Here is a 22,027-nt window from a genome sequence, read left to right on the forward strand (position 1 = left end):
GTCCTCATCCAGAGCCCATGCTGCTGGGAGAAAGGTCTCCATGAGCACAAGGAACCAAAAACTTGATTTCTTCTATTTTATTTTATTTATTTATTCATTATTTCTTCTATTTTAGAAACAGACTTGAGATCATGGTTGACAAAGACACTAGAAGATACAGGTCTTGGTTCTTGTTCTGTTTAGTAACCAGATGTGTAATTGTGGGCAAGTAATAGGATCTCTCTGAATTCAGTGCCCTTCCCTTACTAAAAAAGGGCATTAGAGAGTAAAAAAAATAATGAAATAAAATTAATAAAGTAATAAAAAGGGAGTAGGAGGGCCCTAACCGGTTTGGCTCAGTGGATAGAGCGTCGGCCTGCGGACTGAAGGGTCCCAGGTTCGATTCTGGTCAAGGGCATGTATCTTGGTTGCGGGCACATCCCCAGTAGGGAGTGTGCAGGAGGCAGCTGATCGATGTTTTTAATTCTCTATCCTTCTCGCTCTGCCTTCCTCTTTGTAAAAAGTCAATAAAATACATTTTAAAAAAAAAGGATTAGGAGGACATGGAGGTCTCTTTAAACTCAGCTCCATGACTCTGATCCTATGCCTTCCTCTTCTCTCTTTTCCTTTCTCCTCCCTTCCCTCTTATGAACACTCTGCGTTTGCTTTAAATTAATGATCAATGCTCTTGACCCACACTGACCTGGTTTGGATGGACAGACTATCCCTGGTAATCTCTCAGAATCCCTCCCTTCTCCTTGCCTCCAACCCACAAAAACACATTCATTTGCTGCCTTAGGGAAGTCTAATTGGAGAGTTTCTTTGGGGGCTGGAATGGCTGGGGTACTCCAAGGCTTATGGGGACTCAGAGCTGCCAAGGGAGAAGAAAAACCTGAAGGAAGCAATAAATGTACAGCCACACTTGCACAGTCCTGAGGTGAGAGTAGAGGGTTGACTTTTGACCATGTACAGCTACCCGTCATCTCAGACACTGGTAGGAGAGATGGCTTTGGTCCCCAGGCTGCCTCCTCCACCCCAGCCCATCCCAGCTGCTGGCTGTCTCAGCCCTACTGCCCACTTTCACCACATACCCTAATACACATGTGTGTGCGCATGCAAACACACACAATACACATACCCACCCACATAAATGTCCCCAGCTCTGACCTCTCGGCTCCAATAGCTGTTGCAGACCCGGAGAGCTCTGGAGACGCTTGAATTCCGATTGATGACCCTCTGGAAGTGGCAGCTGGCATTTCTGAAATGCAAGGAGCAGGGGAGTGGTGACTGAGACCCCAAGGTCCTAATGTCAGGCATCAGCTCTGGTTTCCAAGGCTGTAGCGAGGGGCCAGGCCATGGCTTCCCTGAATTGGTATGTGTTCAGGGTAGGTCTTGAACAATCTGGTTTTGGGGAGGTCCCTCTCCCACATCAGACCAAATATCTAAAAATGCACCCATAGAGTTTGCTCATGCTCTCTTGTGCATTCTCTCTTTCCACATGTTCATATACATTTTGAAAGAATTTTTAATTGTTCTTTTGAAATTACTTGTCTATGAATAACTCAATTGCTATGATTCCTTGGCCATCATCAGGCATATCCAGAAATAGTTCCAGCCCTGGCCCGGTAGCTCCGTTGGTTAGAGCCGTGGTCGGCAAACTGCAGCTCGCGAGCCACATGCGACTCTTTGGCCCCTTGAGTGTGGCTCTTCCACAAAATACCATGGCCTGGGCGAGTCTATTTTGAAGAAGTGGCGTTAGAAGAAGTTTAAGTTTAAAAAATTGGGCTCTCAAAAGAAATTTCCATCGTTGTACTGTTGATATTTGGCTCTGTTGACTAATGAGTTTGCTGACCACTGGGTTAGAGCATCATCCTGATATGCTGAGGTTGTGAGTTTGATCCCCGGTCAAAGCAAGAAACAATCAGTGAATGCATAAATACGTGGAACAACAGAAATTGTTCCAGAAAAAGAAGTTTTAAATTCTAATCAATTGTAAAAAATAAATAAATAAACTGACATGCTTTGCTTTGTATACATTTAATTAATTTTTAGTTAAAGTCCCCTTTTTATTATTTTGGAGTCTATATTTTCTTCAGCTCTCAGACATTTTTAAAATATATATTTTTTATTGATTTCAGGGAGGAAGGGAGAGGGAGAGAGAGAGAGATAGAAACATCAATAATGAGAGAGAATCATTGATTGGCTGCCTTCTGCACACCCCACACTGGTGATTGAGCCCACAACCCAGGCATGTGCCCTGACCGGGAATCGAACCGTGGCCTCCTGGTTCATAGGTCAACGCTCAACCACTCAGCCACAATGGTCAGGTTCACACTTTTATTATAATTTCTCCAAAAGGTTTATAAGCTCCAAGTACTGTATTTACAGCTAAAAATGCCCCCAGGGTAGTGTCAACTTCAGCACAACAGGCTGTATGACTCAGCCTCTGAGCCTCAATTAGCCAGTCTTAAACTGGAGGATTAATATCTACACCAGTTGCAGGAATATGGACCTAAAGTGCTTAAAAACCACAATAATGTATCTTTTTAAACAATTATTTTTATTCTTCCCCTCCTGGTTCACTGTCCCCTGATAATCCTGTCCTGAAGACTCAAGAGGGCAATTTTCTCAATTGACAATATCATCCCCACCCTGCCCCTCACTTCCCAACACACATTTGAGCCCTCCTTTACCTCATGTAGACGCCAGGGGGCACCATGGTGGAGAGGAACTGTTCAGAGGCTGCCAGGAACTCTGGAGAGATGCTGGGGTCCAGGAAAGGGCGGTACCCTGCCCCATGGGAAGAATAGGAGAAATAAACTCCTTAACCCTCCATCCTCCCATAACAGGCATCCACCTGTCTTCTTTCTGCCTATGGATCCCAACCACAACCTCCCCTCAACACAGGTGCCCCCCACGCCCTCACCTGTATATTCTGGGGGTGTAGTCTGCAGGAAGCTGGGCAGCCACTCATACAGAGCAATGTTCTGAGGGTCAAGAAAGAGGAAAGGTGGAGCGAATGCTCCAGCTGCCAGGCCAGGAGGGATCTGAGCCCAGGGAAGGCTTCAGTGGGAGAGGACGACCAGGCAGGGGCAGTCATGGGAAAGGCAACTCAAATGGGAGGGGAGCTGAGGCCTCTCCCCACAAGGAACAAGGGATTTGGGGGGGAGGGGAGGGAGGACACAGCTACATCTCTTGTGTAAATGGCACTTTGCCTCTCTATCACTCCTAGACTTTAGCTCTCCACATGAGCAGGGGGTCCTGCGAGCCAGGGAAGGCGGGTCACCCGGTCCTGGTCACCAGCTGTCCAGTAAAGGGTGTTTCTGGGTGGCCGATGTCCACGGATGGAGGGCTCTGCAGGGGAGCAGAGTCTCCGTGGAGCAGGACATGAGGGTGCGTGGGGAGGGCCGTGTCACTGACCTGGTAGGTGGCAATGACCCTCTTGCGCGCGTGCTGGAACAGCTCCTCGTCCCCCCAGCGCGGGTGCTCGCGGGCCAGCCTCTGTGCGCACAGGTTGTGGTAGCGGAACCAGAGCAGGCCCAGCGCCTGCAGGAAGGGCTCGCGGTTCCCTCGCTCTGCCCCGAAGGCTGCTTCCGTCAGGGGGGACGCAGGAGGGAGAGGAGAGGCGGTGTGACCCGGGGGAGCGCCCCCGCGCACCCCCCAGCCCGCGCCGCCCCGCAGCCGGCCCTGGCCGCCCGCCCCTCCCGCGCCCCTGGCGGCCCCGCGGCCTCACCGTACAGCCCCCGCGGCCCGCGCTGTCCCGTGGCGGGGTCGGGCGCGCTCCACATGAGCAGGGGCTCCTGCGCGTCCCGGGGGAAGGCGGGGTCGGTCCCCGACGCCAGCTGTCCCCCAGAGAAGCTCCGCAGCGCGTCGCTCCAGGAGTGCGAGGAGCCATAGATGGCGCTGCCGTCCAGCCAGCCCGTCACCTCGTTGGTCTGACAGGTCAGCAAGGGGGTAGTTGAGGCGGGTAAGGGGTGGTGGGGGGGGAGGGGGCAGGACCAGGGCCAGGCGGGTGTCCGTGGGTGGGGTGGGGGATCCTCTCCCCGCACGACCTGCCAGACCCGGAGCCCGGAGCCCCACCTGCCTGGGATCCCGCTCCTGCCCCGCCAACTGCCCAGTCTCACCAGGTCCCGGGGGTTGCTGGGGCTCTGTCCGGTCTTGGGGTCCCAGCGGCTCCTCTGGAAGGGCAGCACCACGTCCCCGCGCTGGTCGGGGTCGAACACGGGGTCTCCGGGCGGGACCCGGATGTTGAGGAACTCGGCGGGGCAGCCAGGTCTCTCTGTGCTCACCAGGTCCGAGAGCACGTGGTAGCCTGCCCACACAGGGAGGGCGCTAGGGCCCGCGAAGCCCACGCTCCTTTCTTCCCCAGGAAGCTAGTTCCCCCACCCCCAGCCCCAAGCTGCCAAAGACTCCACAGCCATTATGGGCAAGTCCCAGCCTTGACCTCACCCATTCCTTCCCAGTGCTGCGTTACACCCTGGTCCAAACTGTTTGCATTGACAGTTTGGCCTTCTCCTTGGTAACTGGGAGGTGCCCAGTGAGTGTGCCTCGGCAGCATGGGTTCCAACCCATTGCTGGGAGCAGCCTGCCCATGCCTGGGTGGCATGGTGGACACTGAGAAGCAGGTGTGGGCATTTTGAATGACTAGCAGGAGCCTGGCATTCCTGCTGTGAGCCAACAAACAAACCCGTCACTAGGCCCTGGCAACCCCATTTCCACACCCGCCAGCCCTCCTGCCAGGCGAAGAACCCCGTACTGAGCCTGTCTTAGGAGCCACAGAGGCAGGGAGTGAGAAGAGCATCCCACCGAGTCCCCACCGAGTCCCCACCAGATTATTTTCATGCTCCTGCTTCTACCCCATCAACAGCTCTATCTGGGGCACATTTATTCCTCTTCTCACCAGACTTTATCCCTCTGCTCCCACCCCTACCCCACCTCTTGCCTGCGCCTCCATCTCTCTCCCCTGTCTCTCTGACCCTCCAACACTTCTCTCCCTCATTCTCTGAGTCCCCCTCAGACATAGAAGTGTCTAGCTGACCCCCCTGGCCTCTATGCCCTACAGGTTGGGGCCCTTACCGAAGAAGACCCCCAGCACTGTGCGGTTCTGCAGGGAGGCCTGCCCTGCAGGGCCCCTCGTGGCAGTGTTGCTGACGGTGCGGGGATTAGGCAGGTAGGGTTCTCCCAAGGGCTGGTACACACCATCTGCATAGGTGGCTGGGACCAGGCGCTGCAGCCGATAGCCTGGAATGGGATGGGTAGGGACAAGGACCAATCCTCAGAGGGGTTCCCTGACCTCCTCTCTCCCAGGCTTCCTCCATACCACAGATCTTAAAACCTTGGGAATGGATAAGCCTTTGCTGGTGCCTGCCAGTCCTTGCCCCTAAGCGGTGGGTACCATCCTAACCCTGGGCTCTGTATCCGCTTGACTCTCACTTACCTTTGCTGCCCCATCTGTGCTCTATGAGGTTGTTGTACCATCCATCAAATCGCTGCACCTCCCAGGAAATGGGGTTCTGAGCTCCTGTGTGAGGATGGAGGGAAGGGGCAGCTGGGCAAGTCAGTACATGAGAGGATGGGCAGGCCTGCAGAATCTGTGTCCTGTGAGCCTGACACTGGGGTCAGCAGAAAGTGGACATCCAGCACAGATGTGGGAGGTAGGGTAGGGTACAGAGGGAGACAATCAGAGCAAAGTGATGTTCAAATTCAAGCCCAATCTTTAAGCTGTGTGTGTGGGGGGGGGGAGGGGCAGGGGGGACATATATGGCAGGGAGCACTTAAGGATTGTAGCCAGGTAGCCATGTGCAGTGTGCTGACAAATGGCCTCAGAGAGAAAGAGGAAGCAGAGAACAGGGGTAATGGGGAAGGAGATGCAAGAGACTTTTACTGCTCTCACACCTCAGCTCCCGGGGGACATGGCAGGACAGCAGCCATTCCAAGCCTTAAGACATCACACAGAGCAAGAGCTAGCCACCCCCAAACAGCCAGCCACCCCCAAAGAGCAAGCCACTCTTCCACCCAGGAAAGGACATGTCATTCTCTGATCCATCCCCAGGCAGGGGCAGTGTGGAGAGGGGCTTGGCCTTCTCCTGCTGAGCAGAGCCCAGGGCAAGGATGTGGGCTGCAGAGCTGTGGTTTTGATCCTTTTTCCAGTTTCTTGGGTGGGATCAGGGACTGATAGTCAAGTGGATAACCTTGCCCCCCCTTTTCTTTGGGGGTCAACATGTCCCCCATATAATTCCTTTTCTTGATCCTATTTACTCCAAAAATCTAGGGTTTGGGAGGGAGTACTCAGCTGCTGAGGGAAGAACTCAGGTAATGGGGGCAGAGGGAAGGATCCAGAATCAGAAATATAGCAGGGGTCCTTCTGGCCAGTAGATCAGATGACAAGCCAGATTCCTTTCCCCAAACTAGGAGGCCATAGAGCTGAGTCTCCCCCTCTCCTCAACTCAGGGAACAGAGCAAAGAAAAGGTCTCTCCTTAGCCAGAGGGAGACCTAGTCCTCAGATTGTCTCCCCACTCAGACCAAGGACAGGATCTCAGAGCTACTCTTCTGTCCCATAGTGTTCTCTCTCTCTCTCTCTCCCTCTCTACACACACACACACACACACACACACACACACACACACCAGGTCGTCAGAGAGGAAAAATGACTCAGGCCCTGATATGTGAGCAAAGAACTGAGGAGGAGCAGAATAAGAGACTCCAAAATATGTCACTTTGGCATGTGGATTATTTTGAGCTGAAGGCAATCAAGATATAGCAGACTCAAGAAAAAAAACTACTTTTTTCTCAACCACCTGAAAAATATTAGGTAGGGGGGCGTGGCCCAGAAAGAGGGTTAATACCAGAGATAACTTTTGGTCTGGATGGCAGGGCAAACATCTGCTCTTCCTATTGTCTTATGAATTTCCCTTCTCCCCGTTGATGCCCCAGACCCCTATCCCACTCCTCAGCTTAGGATGGCAAAGAAGCCAAAGAATCAAGAAGGAATGAAGGGAAAATTTTTCCATCTCTGCAGAACCCAACTAAGGATCAGGACTTGGGGCAGAAATAGGGCAGCCACATACATTCTATCTCTAAAATAAAATGAACTGTGGCAGAACAAGGGATGTGGGCTGTTGGGGAGGGCATGGGGAAAATGCCTCTTGGGAATTAGAGGCAAGAGAAAAGGAAAATCTAAGGCCAAGGCATAGATAAGGCTGGAAGAAATGTAAATGTGAGCAGCTCTGGCAAGGGAGAAGCTGCAGGGGCTGGCTCACCACCCTATGCCGCCAGCCAGGACATCATTTCACAGATTTTCTTTGCTCCCTGTTCTTGCATCCCCACCCCTGATGATCAGAGACTTGCTCTTTTAACCTAATTTGTGGCACCTTAAGCCCACTTCCCTCCTCAGAGACCCAGACTGTAGGAAATTGCCTCAGATTTTAGTAAGAGACTATCCAAAGCCAAAGGTAACAAGATGAAACTCTTGTGGATTTTCCCCCCTAATCATATTGTTCTAGAACATTGGTGACTTCCCTTTGAGGAAGTCAGCATTCAGTCCAATCTGACCCCAAGATCCTTTATTTTCTTCTGTGTCTAATCAATCTTTTTCTATTTGGGGTCAGGGGTGGAGGCCATAGGGCTGTGTCTCCCCCTCTCCTCAGCTCAGAGAACAGAGCAAAAAAAAAAGGGACTCTCATTAGCCAAAGGGACACCCACTCAGACTAAGGACAGGACCTCAGAGCTACTCTCCTGGCCCATACTTGACATGAAAGGAAGGCACAATCAACAAGCTGGAATGAGCACCTACAGGCTACTGTGTTAGCCAGGGAGTAGGGCTAAAAATGAATGTAATTCAGCCTCTGTCCTTGGAGAAGCCCAGAAGACGCTGGGTTCCTCTGCTCCTAGCCATGATTCTCCTCCAATCTGTACTCACCAGTGGGTATCCATGGCCCAACCAGGAGTGTCCATGCCAGAGCCAGGCAGAAGCCCATGATGAAAATGGAGACCCTAGAAAAAGAAAGAGTATAGAGAGAATGAACCCCAGCAATTAAGGAAAGTCGGGTCAGGGCCTTGGCAGAGCCTTGGCATGAATCCAGGCATGGGGCTGGGTCAAGGCCACAGTAAGTAGCACAGAGCAGGAGACTCCCTCCCTCCCAAGAATCTTTCACTCATTCACAAATTACTTGATGAACACCCTCTATGTTCTGGGCATGGGCCTCGGCACTGGAGATTAAGTGATGAACAGAGCACACAGAAACCCTCACATTCCTGGACTTTACTGCCCAAGAGTAAGTGGAAAGCCTTGCTTACTGAAGTGTGGTCCTGGGACAGAGCCTTGTGAGGAGGCCAGGACATGGTGCCACTGCCAGTCCACTGTGTGGGTCTGAGATCACTTATCTGGTCTGGACCTTGGTTTCCTCTTCCAGTTATGGGAGTCAACATGTCTGAACTGTCTACCTCCTAGCATGGTTTTGGGACTCAAATGTGGGATTGAAAAGTGGCAGGTGTTATGTAAATGTAATATAGAGAGTGTGGGCTGGAGCTTGGCTCCTCTGAGTCAACTCAAAGGGGCTCCTGTGTTTAATGCCAACTTCCTGCTCGCTCTCCCCAGGCCAATAAATCACCTAGGGACAACAGGGAAACAGAGGCAGCAGGGGGCTCAGGTTGGGGCTTCTGAGTGGCACAGGGAGCGCCCAACGCCAGTGAAGACCTCCTACAGGCAATATGGAGGTTGGGGATGGAGTGGGGCTGGGGAACTATCTAGTGGAGGAAGGTGGGAGCTCATGGAAAGCCTCATCTCCAGCCAAACCCTCAGGGCTCCTGGATAGGTTGTCTAGTCACAGAGGAGGGAACCCAGAGGGTGACCTCACCCCCACTGGCCTTCTCTCATTGAAGAAATGAGCTCAGCCAGCGTGGCTCCGTGGTTGAGCATCGACCTATGAACCAGGAGGTCATGGTTCGATTCCTGGTCAGGACATATGCCCGAGTTGTGGGCTTGATCCCCAGTGTGGGGCATGCAGGAGGCAGCCAATCAACGATTCTCTCTCATCATTGATGTTTCTAAATCTCTCTCCCTCTCCCTTCCTCTCTGAAATCAATAAAAATAAAAAATAAAAATTAAGAAAGAAATAAAAAAAAATGTAGGCCCTGTCGTAATTCAAAAGCTTAGTGTTCTACCCACTCCATCCCAGAGACTGTCCAGATACCAGCCTTAGATAGTTTGTGAAGAAAGAGCAGGGCTCTGGATGGCTGAAGCCATAAGGCTGGACATGCTGAAGTGCCCACAGTGGTCCTTCCCTGATCTAGAATGTCCTGCCTCTTCTCCCCTACCACTCTGGCTTCTGGATCCTTGGTCCGGACACCAGTGTACCACCCAATCCACAAAAGCATGCAGCGAGCCTGCAGGCCAGGCTGTGGGAACCACCTGAATGAGAAGGTGGGCCAGTAATAAGCTCTCCCTGTGGGTGGGTAGCCACGGGGATTTACACAGCACATTTGTTCCCTAACTTTTTACCAGCCTTGAAAGGAAGGCACAACCTCAGGAAAGGGCTGTGACGCCCCAGGCAGTGGCAGAACCAGGAAGAGAATACAGGCCTGCCTCCTTCTTGACCCACATGGCAACTTTCCCAGCCATGAAGTCCTACAGCGGTGACTCTGGGGTGGGGAAAGAGGAGTCAAGGCCCTAGGGAGTCCAGCTTGGTCCCAAGGGAGGACTGAAGAGGAAAGCCTGGTCTCTAAAAGCCCCCAGTTCCCTCCCTGGCATGATGTGCTGCTGCCAGGACGAGCTCGGAGAGATTCCCCAACGCCCAAGCAAACCAGGTCACCCAACGTCCCCAGACCGCAAAGCATCTAGTCTCCCCAAACCTTGGTGGGTGGAGGATAGGCCCTAACGGGACCCACTGTAGCCCGAGGCTAAGAACGGAGGCGCAGGAGGGTCAGGCTGAATTCCCCTTCCCTCAAAAATTGGCGGATTGGGGCACCCTCTGCCGCTAGAGCTCCCCCGGCGCCCCCTCCCCCTCCCCCCCCCCCCCCCGCCCCCCGTCCCTCTCCTCCCAGCGCCAGATCTGCAGGCCCAGGGCAGCCCCTCCGGAATCTGACCTGCGGCTGCGGAGTCCCCGCTTCGGGGACTGCGGCTTGGCTCCCGCCTGGCTGGAAGTTGGGCCCGGGAGGCCCGCTCTCGTCCAGCTCCCTCTCTAGTTCTGCGCCAGGACGGGCGGGGCTGGGGGGCGGGTGGTGAAGAGGAGTCGGCGCACCCCAGATCTACGGCAGGGCGGGGCGAAATGGGGCGGGATAGAAGCCGGCGCACTGGGGACCCGCCGAGGTGCTCCGTGGAGACCCGGGCGCGCAAGGTGAGACGCCACGTGCTCGCAGGACCCAAGTGGAGGGAAAGTTCGCGTCCGCGGCTAGGGCTCAGCTAGTGTGGCCACGTGGAGAGCGAAAAGGGCAAGTCCGCTTCCATGGGTCCGCTGAGGCTGGGAGTGCAAGACGGAAAGGGTGCAGCGGGACGGAGAGGCGCTCCCTAAATCCTCTCCGCACCGCTGGTTCTGGGCTCTAAGACCAAGACCCGAAGACCTGGCCAGGGGTCCAGGCAAGGCACCCATCCTCAGACCCTGTTGGAGACGGTGCTAACCACCCCCGCCAGCCCCGAGGAGTTCACCGTGAGATCTCGGAGGTGTCACGGCGCCCGCGCCCCGGACTGCATCGCTAGGTTTGTGCTGGAGCTGCCCGAAGCCGAGCATGGGGGAGGAGACACAGGAGTCTGAGGGGTGGCTGCGGAGGGGCACTGTCCCTCCTCTGTGCCAGGCTGGTGTGGGGTAGCGCCGCGGAGCCTGGGCTGCAGTCTGAGAAGGTCGAGGGTGACTTAAAATAAGAGGCGGAGAAGCATCCGGGACCCGGTTTGTCGGGTCAGAGCCTGGTCCTTAAGTGATGAGAAAAGTGGGGGATGGAAGGGAGCCCCGCGGAGAGAAAGGGCGCGCGCTTTCTTGACAGACCGTCCGGACCAGGTCCCCTGATTCCACCCCGGAGAGCGTCGCGTGTGAGGTTCCATAGGAGGAGGCCAGCGGCGGGAGCTGCCACGCACGCATTGTTTGGAAGAGGCGAAGGTGGGGAACCCCGGTACCATGTGAGTGGCGGGGCTGTGGCTGCTGGAGTTGGTGCAGTCCCCGTGCCTTTGGAGGGTGGCTTGAAGTGCCGCCCTCGCCCGGGCCCCTAGGGGCGCACTTCTGGTGTCCAACCGGATCAAAACCAGATTTTCAAAGAAAAAGTTTGGTAAGAAACTAAGAGGAAGCAAGAAAAATCTTGTAAGGCCATACATGCCACAAGACTTACAGACATCCAGTCCTTATCCTGGCTTAGCTAAAGTCTGGATAGTTTGGATTGTATGATTCAGTATCCCTGGATCCTTACTACCTCAGTCCTCTTACTGGAGATCCTTGTCTCAACCTACTTTTCGGATCTTGTGCTGATTCTCCATTTAATGTTTCCTTCAGTGCAACAACGCACATACACATGCCCACACACAGGTTCTTGAAGAAGAGAGGCGGGGACAGGAGTTTCTGACAGGGTCTCTTTAGCCAGGGCTGCAAACTTTTAATGGGGTCAACCCCAACCAGAGAAATAAGCCATCAATCACATTACCCTAACCCTAACCCTAACCCTAACCCAATGAGAGCTCCCAGCAACTCCAGACATGTGACCCACTCCCCATTTGTAGAGAGAATTAATAGTCCTTACCCTATGGGTTCCATAGATGGGGGAGGTGGGCAGGAGACTTCAGGAAGAAATTCCTGTCAAGCTATAAGAGAGGCTACAGAGCAGTAAGAAAGCAGCTAAGAACTTTGGATGCTGGGGACTATAGCTTGTAGTAGGATCAGTTTTCCTAAAGATTGGAACTATTTCTTGCTGGCCCTTCATACATACATGGGAGTCTCTTTTCATCCTATGGTAGGTAGGATGTGTCTGGAATACAACTTAGTATGAGAAATGCTTCAGTATTTTAAGGGACCTCAGAAAGGGAAAAGGTGTTACTCATCTTTCCAGGTCAGGTAATAAAGGAGGGCCCCAAAGTGTGAGGATTGGCCTGCCCCAGTGAAAAAGTACCCCAGTTTTGTTACAGGGGCGTCTGGTGCAGGGTTTTGGTGTCTAGATGTCTGTTACTGAGAACTTCTTCCTTGTTGTGCCTGTATTTCTGTTTATATGAATGTGTAGCTGCATATCTGATTGTTCCTAGTGTTTATTAATATCAATATACATTGTGTTTATATACCAATCATAGTGGTGAGCTCAGGGAGAAGTGGGTCAAGTGAAGACTGACATGAGATTTTTATCAGATTAGAAGAAATTCTACTGTCATACCCTTCTTGGCAAATCTGGGAGGAAGGTGTTCCAAGGGAAATGATAAGCTCCATAGGAAAAGCAGGATTGCTGGATGTGGGGACTTTTCATTTTAGTCCCACTTTTTCATGCAGGAGAGGCCTGCTAGCTAAATAATGAAAATCAAATTAAGATCAGGATCATGAAAAATTAACTTTAAAAACTAGGCCAGTGGTTCTCAACCTTTCTAATGCCACAACCCTTTAATACAGTTCCTCATGTTGTGGTGACCCCCAACCATAAAATTATTTTTGTTGCTACTTCATAACTGTAATTTTGCTACTGTTATGCATCGTAATGTAAATATCTGTTTTCCAATGGTCTTAGGCGACCCTGCTAGCGGTTCTCAACCTGTGGGTCTCGGCCCACAGGTTGAGAACCGCTTCTGTAGAGCCTAAGACCATCAGAAAACAGATATTTTTTATATTCAGGGTCGCCTAAGACCATCGGAAAACAGATATTTACATTACGATTCATAACATTAGCAAAATTACAGTTATGAAGTAGCAAAGAAAATAATTTTATGTTTGGGGGTCGCCACAACATGAGGAACTGTATTAAAGGGTCATGGCATTAGAAAGGTTGAGAACCACTGAACTAGGCAATGTTGCCTGGCCAGCATGGCTCAGTGGTTGAGCGTCGACCTATGAACCAGGAAGTCATGGTTTGATGCCTGGTCAGGGCACATGCCTGGGTTGTGGGCTTGATCCCCAGTGTGGGGCTTATAGGAGGCAGCGACCAATGATTCTCTCTCATCTTTGATGTTTCTCTCTCTCTCTCTCTCTCTCTCTCTCTCTCTCTCTCTCTCTCTCCCTTTCTTTCTGAAATCAATAAAAAATATGTAAAAAAAACTAGGTAATGTAGCTTAAGGAAGACCTAAATCATTAAATTGAACAAAAAAACTTAATCAATGCAAATTTCACTCACCAATTATCTCTTTGCTTTAGTCATCTTTAATAAGTATTTTGGAGAACTGGAAATAAGTTAACAATGTTCTGTGCTTAGGATACAGAAAACCTTTTGTAGTGTTTCTTTGATGCACCATACTAATAGGGATGAGCCATTCTTATAACATACTGTTTAACTTCCCTTTCAAATAAATGCAGGAATAACGTGACCCTGACAAAAACACATTACACTATTATTTGTTTATATTGCAAATATTTGTTTTTGAAGTTACAGAACGTAACATGTATTAGCAAACTTGCTTTATCTTCCTATCTTACTAACTAACCAAGATATGCTACATTTTATAGACTTCCTAAAAAATATAGCCTTTCATCAAAATTATAATGGTTTCATCTTAGGTATCATAAATTTAAATTCTTAGGTCAATAAACATGTGCTTTAAAATAAATATCACTGTCCAGCCCGTGTGGCTCAGCAACCGGACCTATGAACCAGGAGATCACGGTTTGATTCCTGGTCAAGGCATGATTCCTGTTCAGGGCACATGCCCGGGTTGCAGGCTTGATCCCCAGTGGGAAGCATGCAGGAGGCAGCTGATCAGTGATTCTCTCTCGTCGTTGATGTTTCTATCTCTCTCTCCCTCTTCCTTCCTCTCTGGAATAAATTAAAATGTTTTAAAACATAAAATAAATACTACTATCACATATTTTACAAAATAATTTAATCCACAAATTCTGTTACTCATGTTCAGCCAGAGTTCAAATGTATGTTTCAGATTCAATTAAAAATGAACGTTCATGCTTTGGAGAATCCAACCATTGGAAGATACTTTCTGAAAATTTTGTGAAATCATTAAAAATTGACATGGTTAGTCAAATCCCTTCCTGCCCAGTCCTTAGCCCTATATTGGTGAGAACTCAAATTAATGTTAATGACAATAAGGGAATATAGCTCCCTCTTGTGTTCCAAAAGAAGATGCTGCCTGCACAGGGAGGAACCAGTTCATAATATTCATTCATTTGATCCACAGACTGATTAGTACTAGTATATGCTATGTTCAGGAGTTGCAAAGATGGAATAAGGATATTCAAAACTAAAAGAGAGGGAGATGTTCAAACAGACTATAAGTTGATTTTGGGATCATGGACGAAGGTGTGTTCAAAATGCAATCAGAACATTAGAGGTAGGAACATTCACATAGACCTGATAGCATCCTTCACAGAGGAGTCAACACAAGCTGAGACTTGAAAAGTGAAAAGGAGTTTGCCAAGAAGGTAAGAGCATTCCAAGCAGAGGAAATAGCACATACAAAGGCATGAAGGCTTGAAAGAGCATGTCAGATTCTGAGAAAGACCAATAGCTCAGTGTGGCTAGAGATTAGGCTGAGTGAAAGATGGAGATGGAAGGGTAGGTGAGACCAGACTACAAAGGACTTTCTATGTGACGGTGAGAATAGATTTTACCCAGAGCAAAAAATTGAAATAATTATATTTGCTTGTTAGAAATATTGTTCTGACACCAGGCAAGATAGGATGAGGCTGAATTAGGGCAGAGGCAGTAGGGAAGGAAATGCATGGATGGTTTCAATAAATATTTAAGAAGTAAGATATTCCAGGTCTCTGTATTATTTGATTAATGGAGTGGTGACCAAAAAGATACAAAATGAAAAGCAAAATAGAGACAGTGAATTCAGTTTGGGACCTGTTAAATTTGAGGCATCCATGGAACATCCAAGTGAAAAAGCCCATGGGGTAATTGACCTTGTTGTGTTTGGAGCCCAGAGAAGAGGTCTACTTAGAAACATAGATTTGAGAAGCATAAGCTATGAGAAAGGTGGTGGTGAAGGCAGGGTGGGTTGGTGTCAGAGCCCAGAAGAAAAAGAGATACTCATTCCTCTGGGATGGGAGAGTTGACAAGTTAAGAAACTATCCAGCCCAGAAGGAAGGGTAAGTCTGGGAGCTATGATGTTTTGTAGGAGAATCACAGTATTTAGAACTAGAAGGGACTCGAAGATCATCATATCTAATTGTAGATAAAGAAACGACAACTGGGGAAGTTGTCATTTGCCTTCTTAATGTTAAATTATTCATTGAAGGACTGGAACCAGACCCAGAACTGATTCCAGCCAGTTCTCTCCAAAAAGGATTGGAGATAAATGAAATAATAGAATGTCATCTCCTTCCCAAGCTGGTAGCTTCCATGTATTGATATTCTGTTCCAGGTACTATTCTTAGCACTTTACATACACAGTCTCATTTTATACCCTATGATGTAAACATTATTATCATCCCCATCCTATATAATAAAGGCTAATATGCAAATTGTCCCCATGGGCGGGAGTTTGACTAATCAGTTCGACCTGACTGGGAGTTAGATGTGCATTGACCACCAGGGGGTGGCATGGAACATGGTGGGCATCAGTGATGTGGTGCTGGCAGCAGGCAGCAGTAGAGGTGCTGCTGGCCCCGATGGGCCCCGATGAGAGCGAGACAGCAACTGATGGCTGGGGGCGGGGCTGGCGGGTGGGCAGTGCCAGGCCAAGGTGGGTATGAGCTGGGGCCCCAATCACCCTGCCAGTTGCCCCACAGATCAGCCTTGATTGCCAGCCAGGCCTAGGTACCCTACCTGTGCACGAATTTTGTACACTGGGTCTCTAGTCTATATATATAAAATCCTATGCCACAGTTCTGCTGTTTGACTGGTAGTTATGACGAACAGACACTCAATGCACAGGCATGGAAACGTTGAACAGACTGATGAATCTCAGAGGGAAGGGGGGAGGGGGGAGGGTGGGAAGAGATTAACCTAAGATCTTATATGCATACTAGAGTCCCAGTGCACAGATTTGTGCACTGGTGGGGTCCCTTGGCCTGGCCTGTTGGGATCAGGCCAAAACTGGCAGTCCAACATTCCCTGAGGGGTCCTGGATTGTGAGAGGGCGCAGACCAGGCCAAGAGACCCTCCGGTGCACAAATCCATGCACCAGGCCTCTAGTTTTTAAATAAAACTCTCTGTAGAGGTCAGGTTACTTGCAAGAGGCAGAGGTGGAAATCAAATATAGAGCTACTTAACTCCAAAGCTTGTTCTTTCACTCTCATCCTATATAATAAAGAGCTAATATGCAAATGGTCATCACGCCCTCACACCATCACACTAAGGAGAGAGGAATGGGGACCAGCCAGGCACAAATAAGCTTGTGAGAGAGGAATGGGGACCAGCCAGGCTGTGACCTGGGAGAGGGACAAGCCGCCGCCCTGCAGTCCTGGGGCAGCCAGAGGGAGGGAAGCCTGGGTCCCGGGTGCCTGCGACCAGCTAGAGGAGGGAATCCTGAGTCCCAGGAGTGGGGCAAGGCAGAGGTGGTTAGGGGCAATCAGGACAGCAGGGGAGCAGTTAGTGGTGATCAGGCAGTCAGGCAGAGCTGGTTAGGGGCAATCAGGCAGGCAAGCAAGCAATTAGGAACCAGTGGTCCCGGATTGCGAGAGGCAGTCGGACATCCCCTGAGGGGTTCCAGATTGGAGAGGGTGCAGGCCGGGCTGAAGGACTCCTCCTCACCCCGTGCATGAATTTCGTGCACCGGGCCTCTAGTCAGACTATAAAGCATGGAGCCTCCTGTGCAAACCAAGATCCCAGTACAGATCACACTCAGGGAAATGAGCAGAGCTGGAATCATTGATTGTAAAATGTACTTTATTCTCACATTTTGACATCTCTGATATTGAGGTGTATCTTACCAACAATGGCTGTCATGGTTTAATTTGTAGTTTCTTTCTTTCGCAGAAAGTAATAGTGTGTCTTGTAATCCATTCTGTCTGGATTTAATAAAACACACTATCTGTCTGCAAAGGGACAAATTAGAGTAAATCTAGCTCTGAGATCAGGGAACAGGCAGAGAAGAGCTGAGCCAGTGTTTGAGCTGAAATAAGGCCTGGGAATTAAAGTCAAGGAGGAAGGCTGCGGTTGATGATGTGTGCAGTAGAAGGACATCTGGCCTCTGGCCCTGGCGCCATGCCTGGTGGATGGCAGGTGCTTCTTCAGTGCTTATTGAGGTGAACTCAATTCAGCTCAATTGTTCTGGAGTAGCCAGAGCTGGAGCCAGGCACTTGAGGAAGCTGACAGACGAGTGTGGGCTGTGCCAGGTCTGGAAATCAGCCCTCTGATAATATAGTTGGATCATATACTTAGCAGAGCTGTCTGACCTTTGTTCCTTTGGGGACTGAGGAGGAAATTTGTGTCATCTGTACTATCTTTCACCCTTACGCTTTCACTTGATAGTAAATATAGCTCTTTTTATGTTCTGTGATATGTCTGGAGGCCTGAGGGAGATAAAAAAAAAAGAAAAAAAGAATTGTGTCTCTTAAGACAGTGCCAAAGGAAGCAGAGAAGCCTCCAGGGTGGTGGCAGCACTGATTTAGGGGGCTGGAGGTTAGGAAGGGAACATGGAACCACAGAGACTGATTGCCAAGACCCTCATCCTTTCACAGCCAGCACAGGGGGAGATGGGTGGCTGAGGGGCAGGGGAATGGCAGTAACAGTGGAGTCTGGTGAGCTCAAGAGAAGAGGAGCCTGATCTGGTTTATTCTCGGCTGTATCTCCAGCACCAAGAACAGTGCCTGGCACACAGGGCACTCAATAAACATCTATCCTTGTTGTACAGCATCTGCCTTCCCTGCACAACCCCACCAAAATGGCTGCTTTTGGACACACATTCCCCTTCTATGCTGGCCCCAAGCCAACCTTCCCAATGGACACCACCTTGGCCATCATCATCACCATCTTTCTTACTGCACTTGTCACTTTCATCATCATCCTGCCTGGCATTCGGGGCAAAATGGTAAGAAACAAACCCAGCCCTGGGGACCCGGGCCCCAGAGAGACCTTGGCCTTGAGGGGAGGGGGCCATATTCTCTCACTATAACTAGACTCAGGAAACAGGCTTCAGTCCTGAGAAAGCAACATCCCCCAACCTGTTCCCCCGCCCCCCCGCACCCGCCCAGCAGAGAGCTCCCCCACTCACTGATTCAACAGATGATTGTTGAGCACCTATTATGTGCCTGCCAGGCACTCTGAGCTCCATCCACCGAGTAATCCCAAGGCTGGAAAGAGGAAGGGTGGACTTGGGAGGAGGGTACTCCTTCCTAAACCCACCCACCCTGTCATGGCTCAGAGGCTGTTCTGGCTGTTTCGGGTGGTGACCAGCTTATTCATCGGGGCTGTGATCCTGGGTGAGTGTGAAGCACAGCTGTCTCAGGCAGTGCCTCCGTCCCATCTGGTTCCCTCAGCAGCCGGTCTGGCGTCTCCTTGTTTCCTCAGGGGAGCCTCCGCTTCAGGGTGGTCTTCCACACCTGCCCACATGCCTCCCTCATTGTGGCCATATCCCCTCACTTTTACCCCTGCTCAGAGGGGTGTGGGCCCTGGGAAACCATCCTGGACACATCTCTCCAACCTTCATAACATTTTTATTCAGAGGAAAGCAGATCAAAATGAATGTCTGTGGGGAGAAGGCCTTTGGATAATGGAGGGAGGGAATGGGGGGGAGGGCTGCTTGCTTTGCTTTGAGAATTAGGCAAGTAGGAGAGATGAAGTCTCAAAGCTGAAGCTGTGTTTGCCCAACATGGTTTATTACATTAATGTTTTCCTCCCTCAGCTGCTTGAGTAGCTCTCTCTAAACAGGAAGAGAAAGGGAAGGAGGGATAAGAGGAGCACGACCAAGGGAAATCTAGGATTCATCTCACACCTTATTGGCAAACCAACCATGAGCCAGACCCTAGGCCAGTTAATGGATATACAATTATGAGCAAAACAGACATGGTCCCCTTGTGGCTCTCCCTCTGACTCTAACTCAGCAATGCCCGGAACTCCCTGAGTTCCCATATGTCCAACTCCCCAACCCCAGCTGTGAATTTCAGTTCTGAGTGGTCTGTGGGCCAGGTCAGCACCAACACATCATACAAGGCCTTCAGTTCCCAGTGGATCAGCGCTGATGTTGGGCTCCATGTTGGGCTGGGAGGAGTCAACATCACACTCACAGGTGAGGAAGGGCTCTTGCCGGTGAGGGAGGGGAAAGCTCTGCTCTGTGTCTTTGGGCTCTAGTTTGGTGTGGTCTAAAGAGCAAGGTAGGGGGATGGTAGGAAGGGAAATTCCCAGGCCTTCGAAGCTGCCTTCTCTCCATTGAGACCAGCTCCTGTCCCTCTGCCCATTGTGGTGAGCCCCTTACCCAGGCAAATGCCCCACTCTGGCCCTTGGGTCCCTGCTGAGCACAGCTGCCCCATTTCCCAGGGACCCCAGTGCAGCAGCTGAATGAGACTATCAACTACAACGAGGAGTTCACCTGGCGCCTAGGGGAGAGCTATGCTGAGGAGTATGCAAGAGCGCTGGAGAAGGGACTGCCAGACCCTGTGCTCTACCTGGCTGAGAAGTTCACCCCGACCAGCCCATGTGGCCTGCATGGCCAGTACCGCCTGGCGGGACACTACACCTCGGCCATTCTGTGGTGAGGGTGGGCGGGAGGCCCTATTGCTCTAGACCCAGGAACAGGGTTTCTAGCCATCTCCCCCCCCGCACCCCCCCTCCCACCTTATATTACAATTCTTATGAGGAAGGTGGTGCCAGTCACCACGGTACTCAGTTGGGAATCCCAAAGCAGAAATCCCTACCTCACATCTTTGGGGTATCCTTGGGTCCCTGAGCCTCCACCTGGAGCCCTCCAGGTAGAGGTGCCTGGGCCAGCCTTCACGGGGTCCTGGTTCTCCAGGGTGGCATTCCTCTGCTGGCTGCTGGCCAACGTGATGCTGTCCATGCCTGTGCTGGTCTATGGTTGCCACATGCTGCTTGCCACGGGCATCTTCCAGCTGTTGGGACTGATCTTTTTCTCCATGGCCACGCCGCTCATCCCCCCCTGTCCTCTGCGCATGGGCACTGCTATGCTGCACTTTCACCGTGGACCTGCCTTCTGGATCACCCTGACCACAGGTGAGGCTCAGCCCTGAAGACAGGCACCGGAGAGCTCAGGGCCAGGGAGGGAGGGTCAGGGACCATTATGTTGGGGCAGGGGGAGGTTGAAGGTCTGGGGGCCAGGATGCCTTTCCCTTCTTTAAAGCCCCATTCCTCTTATATCCCTCATCTCTGGGTTTTCTCTCCCCAGTTTCACGTCCCCTCTCTTTTTGTATATGCCTACTCCCCCTTGTCTTCTCTCTTTCTCTGTCAAGTGCCTCATCCCCTAATTATCTCTTTGTCCAACTCTTTCCCAAATCTTTTAATCTCATGTCCCCTCCCACTTCCCCCAAACATTTTTCTTGTGTCCCCCCATTCCTAGAACCCTTCTCTGTCCCTGTTTCATATAGCCTTCAAGTGTCCTGCAGTTTTATTGTCCTCTCCTGTCCCACCCACTGTGTCTGTCCCTCGTGCCCTTTCCTATGCCTCCTCTTTGTGCCCTGCCCTTCCTCAGGGTTTTCTGTTTTCAGATCCATATTCATTCTCTCTCTCTCCTGGGATGTAATTGAAAGCATTTGGCTTAGAGTCCAAAACTCACAACCGCCTCTCTGAGCCCAAATTGCCTTGAAGCCAGGACGCCAGGCCTCCTTTAGAGTTGTTCTGATGCTCTTAGGAGAACATGTCCTTGGGAGGGTGCTGTCATTACTAAACAAGACACCTATCGCCTCATTCCCAGGACTGCTCTGTGTGCTGCTGGGCCTGGCCATGGTGGTGGCCCACAGGATGAAGCCCCACAGACTGAAGGCTTTCTTCAACCAGAGTGTAGGGGAGAACCCTGGGCTGGAGTGGAATCCTGAAGAAGGGGGACTCCTGAGCCCCCGCTACCGGTCCACAGCCGAGAGTCCTGAGCCCCAGGACATTCCTCTGTCAGAGGCTTCCTCCCAGGCATGCTGTAAGGAGGAGCAACCCAGAATGCCTGACCCTGCCCTATAAGGTTCCTCTCCCTGGTGGCCACCACCTTCCAAGGTGATTCCAGACCTCCTTTGAACCCCCCTAACCTCCCTCCAGAACTGCCCATAGAATGGGTTGTATCAGCCCTCCAGCTCCAGTGGAGTCGTAAAAGGAGACTCTATCTATCAATGTTGACAAAACAAAAGAAAAGACGTTAAAAAAATAAAAATAAAAAAGACCTAAGGTGCTGAACAGATATTGGAACCGCCCATAAACCTTGTCACATGGTAAGACCAAAAGTTTCCACACAGCAACCCTGCCTTTTTTCGATGCGTTGCCTGTTCCAGATTCCATTTATTGAAAACTAGCGTCACCTCCATAATGATGTGGTGCAGGGCGCAGTTACGGTGTGATTCTGTGGCCCCTCTCATCCCTCCACACCTCTTGTTTTCCTTTTTCCGGGGTCCCCTTTGTTCTTCCTTTACTCCCCCAGCTTGTGTGACCTCTTGGTACAATGAAAGGGACACTTGGAGAGAGAAGAAACCAAACTTCTTACCCTGGCCTAATATTAACCACCTGTGCCACATTCTCTTTGAGTTTCAGTTCTCAGGTTTGCTAAATAAAATTGTAAGACTTGCCAAGGACCTTTTAAAAAATCCCAGGATTTACATTTTTATGCCTTGCTGACATCTACCTTGGACCTCAACACCATTCCATAGTGAATAAACTGGAATTAGTGAGTAAACTCCAAAACGCCATTTCCTCTTAGCTCACTCAGCTGGGCCAGCGGAGGGGGATCCCACTGGTGTGTTAGTGGGAGGGCGAGCTTTCTTTCCACCGAGCCCTTACCATCCTCTTGGGGTGGCTCAGGAACATGCTGGCTCCGGTCGGATCTCCTCT

At 50.9% G+C, this 22,027-nt stretch overlaps 2 protein-coding genes across 6 annotated transcripts in view; one reads left to right on the forward strand and one right to left on the reverse strand.

Moving 5' to 3' along the window:
- DUOX1 (dual oxidase 1) overlaps positions 1-10,149 on the reverse strand; it is a 35,328-nt gene extending 25,179 nt beyond the window's left edge. Inside the window, exons 1-10 of the mRNA XM_054716279.1 lie at positions 10,064-10,149; positions 7,899-7,972; positions 5,417-5,500; positions 5,056-5,220; positions 4,104-4,291; positions 3,713-3,914; positions 3,400-3,566; positions 2,906-2,966; positions 2,673-2,769; positions 1,147-1,237 (exon numbers count right to left, since the gene is read on the reverse strand). Of these exons, the coding sequence (XP_054572254.1) occupies positions 1,147-1,237; positions 2,673-2,769; positions 2,906-2,966; positions 3,400-3,566; positions 3,713-3,914; positions 4,104-4,291; positions 5,056-5,220; positions 5,417-5,500; positions 7,899-7,956 (1,113 nt within the window). The 5' untranslated portion in view covers positions 7,957-7,972; positions 10,064-10,149. The remainder of the gene's footprint in view (positions 1-1,146; positions 1,238-2,672; positions 2,770-2,905; positions 2,967-3,399; positions 3,567-3,712; positions 3,915-4,103; positions 4,292-5,055; positions 5,221-5,416; positions 5,501-7,898; positions 7,973-10,063) is intronic.
- Positions 10,150-10,269: 120 nt separating this feature from the next.
- On the forward strand, positions 10,270-21,876 carry DUOXA1 (dual oxidase maturation factor 1). Of its 5 annotated transcripts, none has more exons than XM_054715545.1 (8): positions 10,270-10,314; positions 10,955-11,087; positions 17,901-18,077; positions 18,411-18,468; positions 19,140-19,274; positions 19,523-19,736; positions 19,998-20,215; positions 20,913-21,875. In XM_054715545.1, exons 3-8 carry the CDS (start codon positions 17,931-17,933, stop codon positions 21,167-21,169), a joined length of 1,029 nt encoding a protein of 342 aa, XP_054571520.1. In that variant the 5' UTR covers positions 10,270-10,314; positions 10,955-11,087; positions 17,901-17,930; the 3' UTR covers positions 21,170-21,875. The 5 variants fall into 5 exon arrangements, with proteins under 5 accessions (XP_054571520.1, XP_054571519.1, XP_008141313.2 ...); XM_054715544.1 differs by lacking the exon at positions 10,270-10,314 and adding an exon at positions 10,495-10,673; XM_008143091.3 differs by lacking the exons at positions 10,270-10,314; positions 10,955-11,087 and adding an exon at positions 10,624-10,673.
- Positions 21,877-22,027: the final 151 nt, after the last annotated feature.

The sequence above is a fragment of the Eptesicus fuscus genome, chromosome 5 (assembly GCF_027574615.1).
Source record: "Eptesicus fuscus isolate TK198812 chromosome 5, DD_ASM_mEF_20220401, whole genome shotgun sequence".
In the NCBI taxonomy this organism is placed as follows: Eukaryota; Metazoa; Chordata; class Mammalia; order Chiroptera; family Vespertilionidae; genus Eptesicus; species Eptesicus fuscus.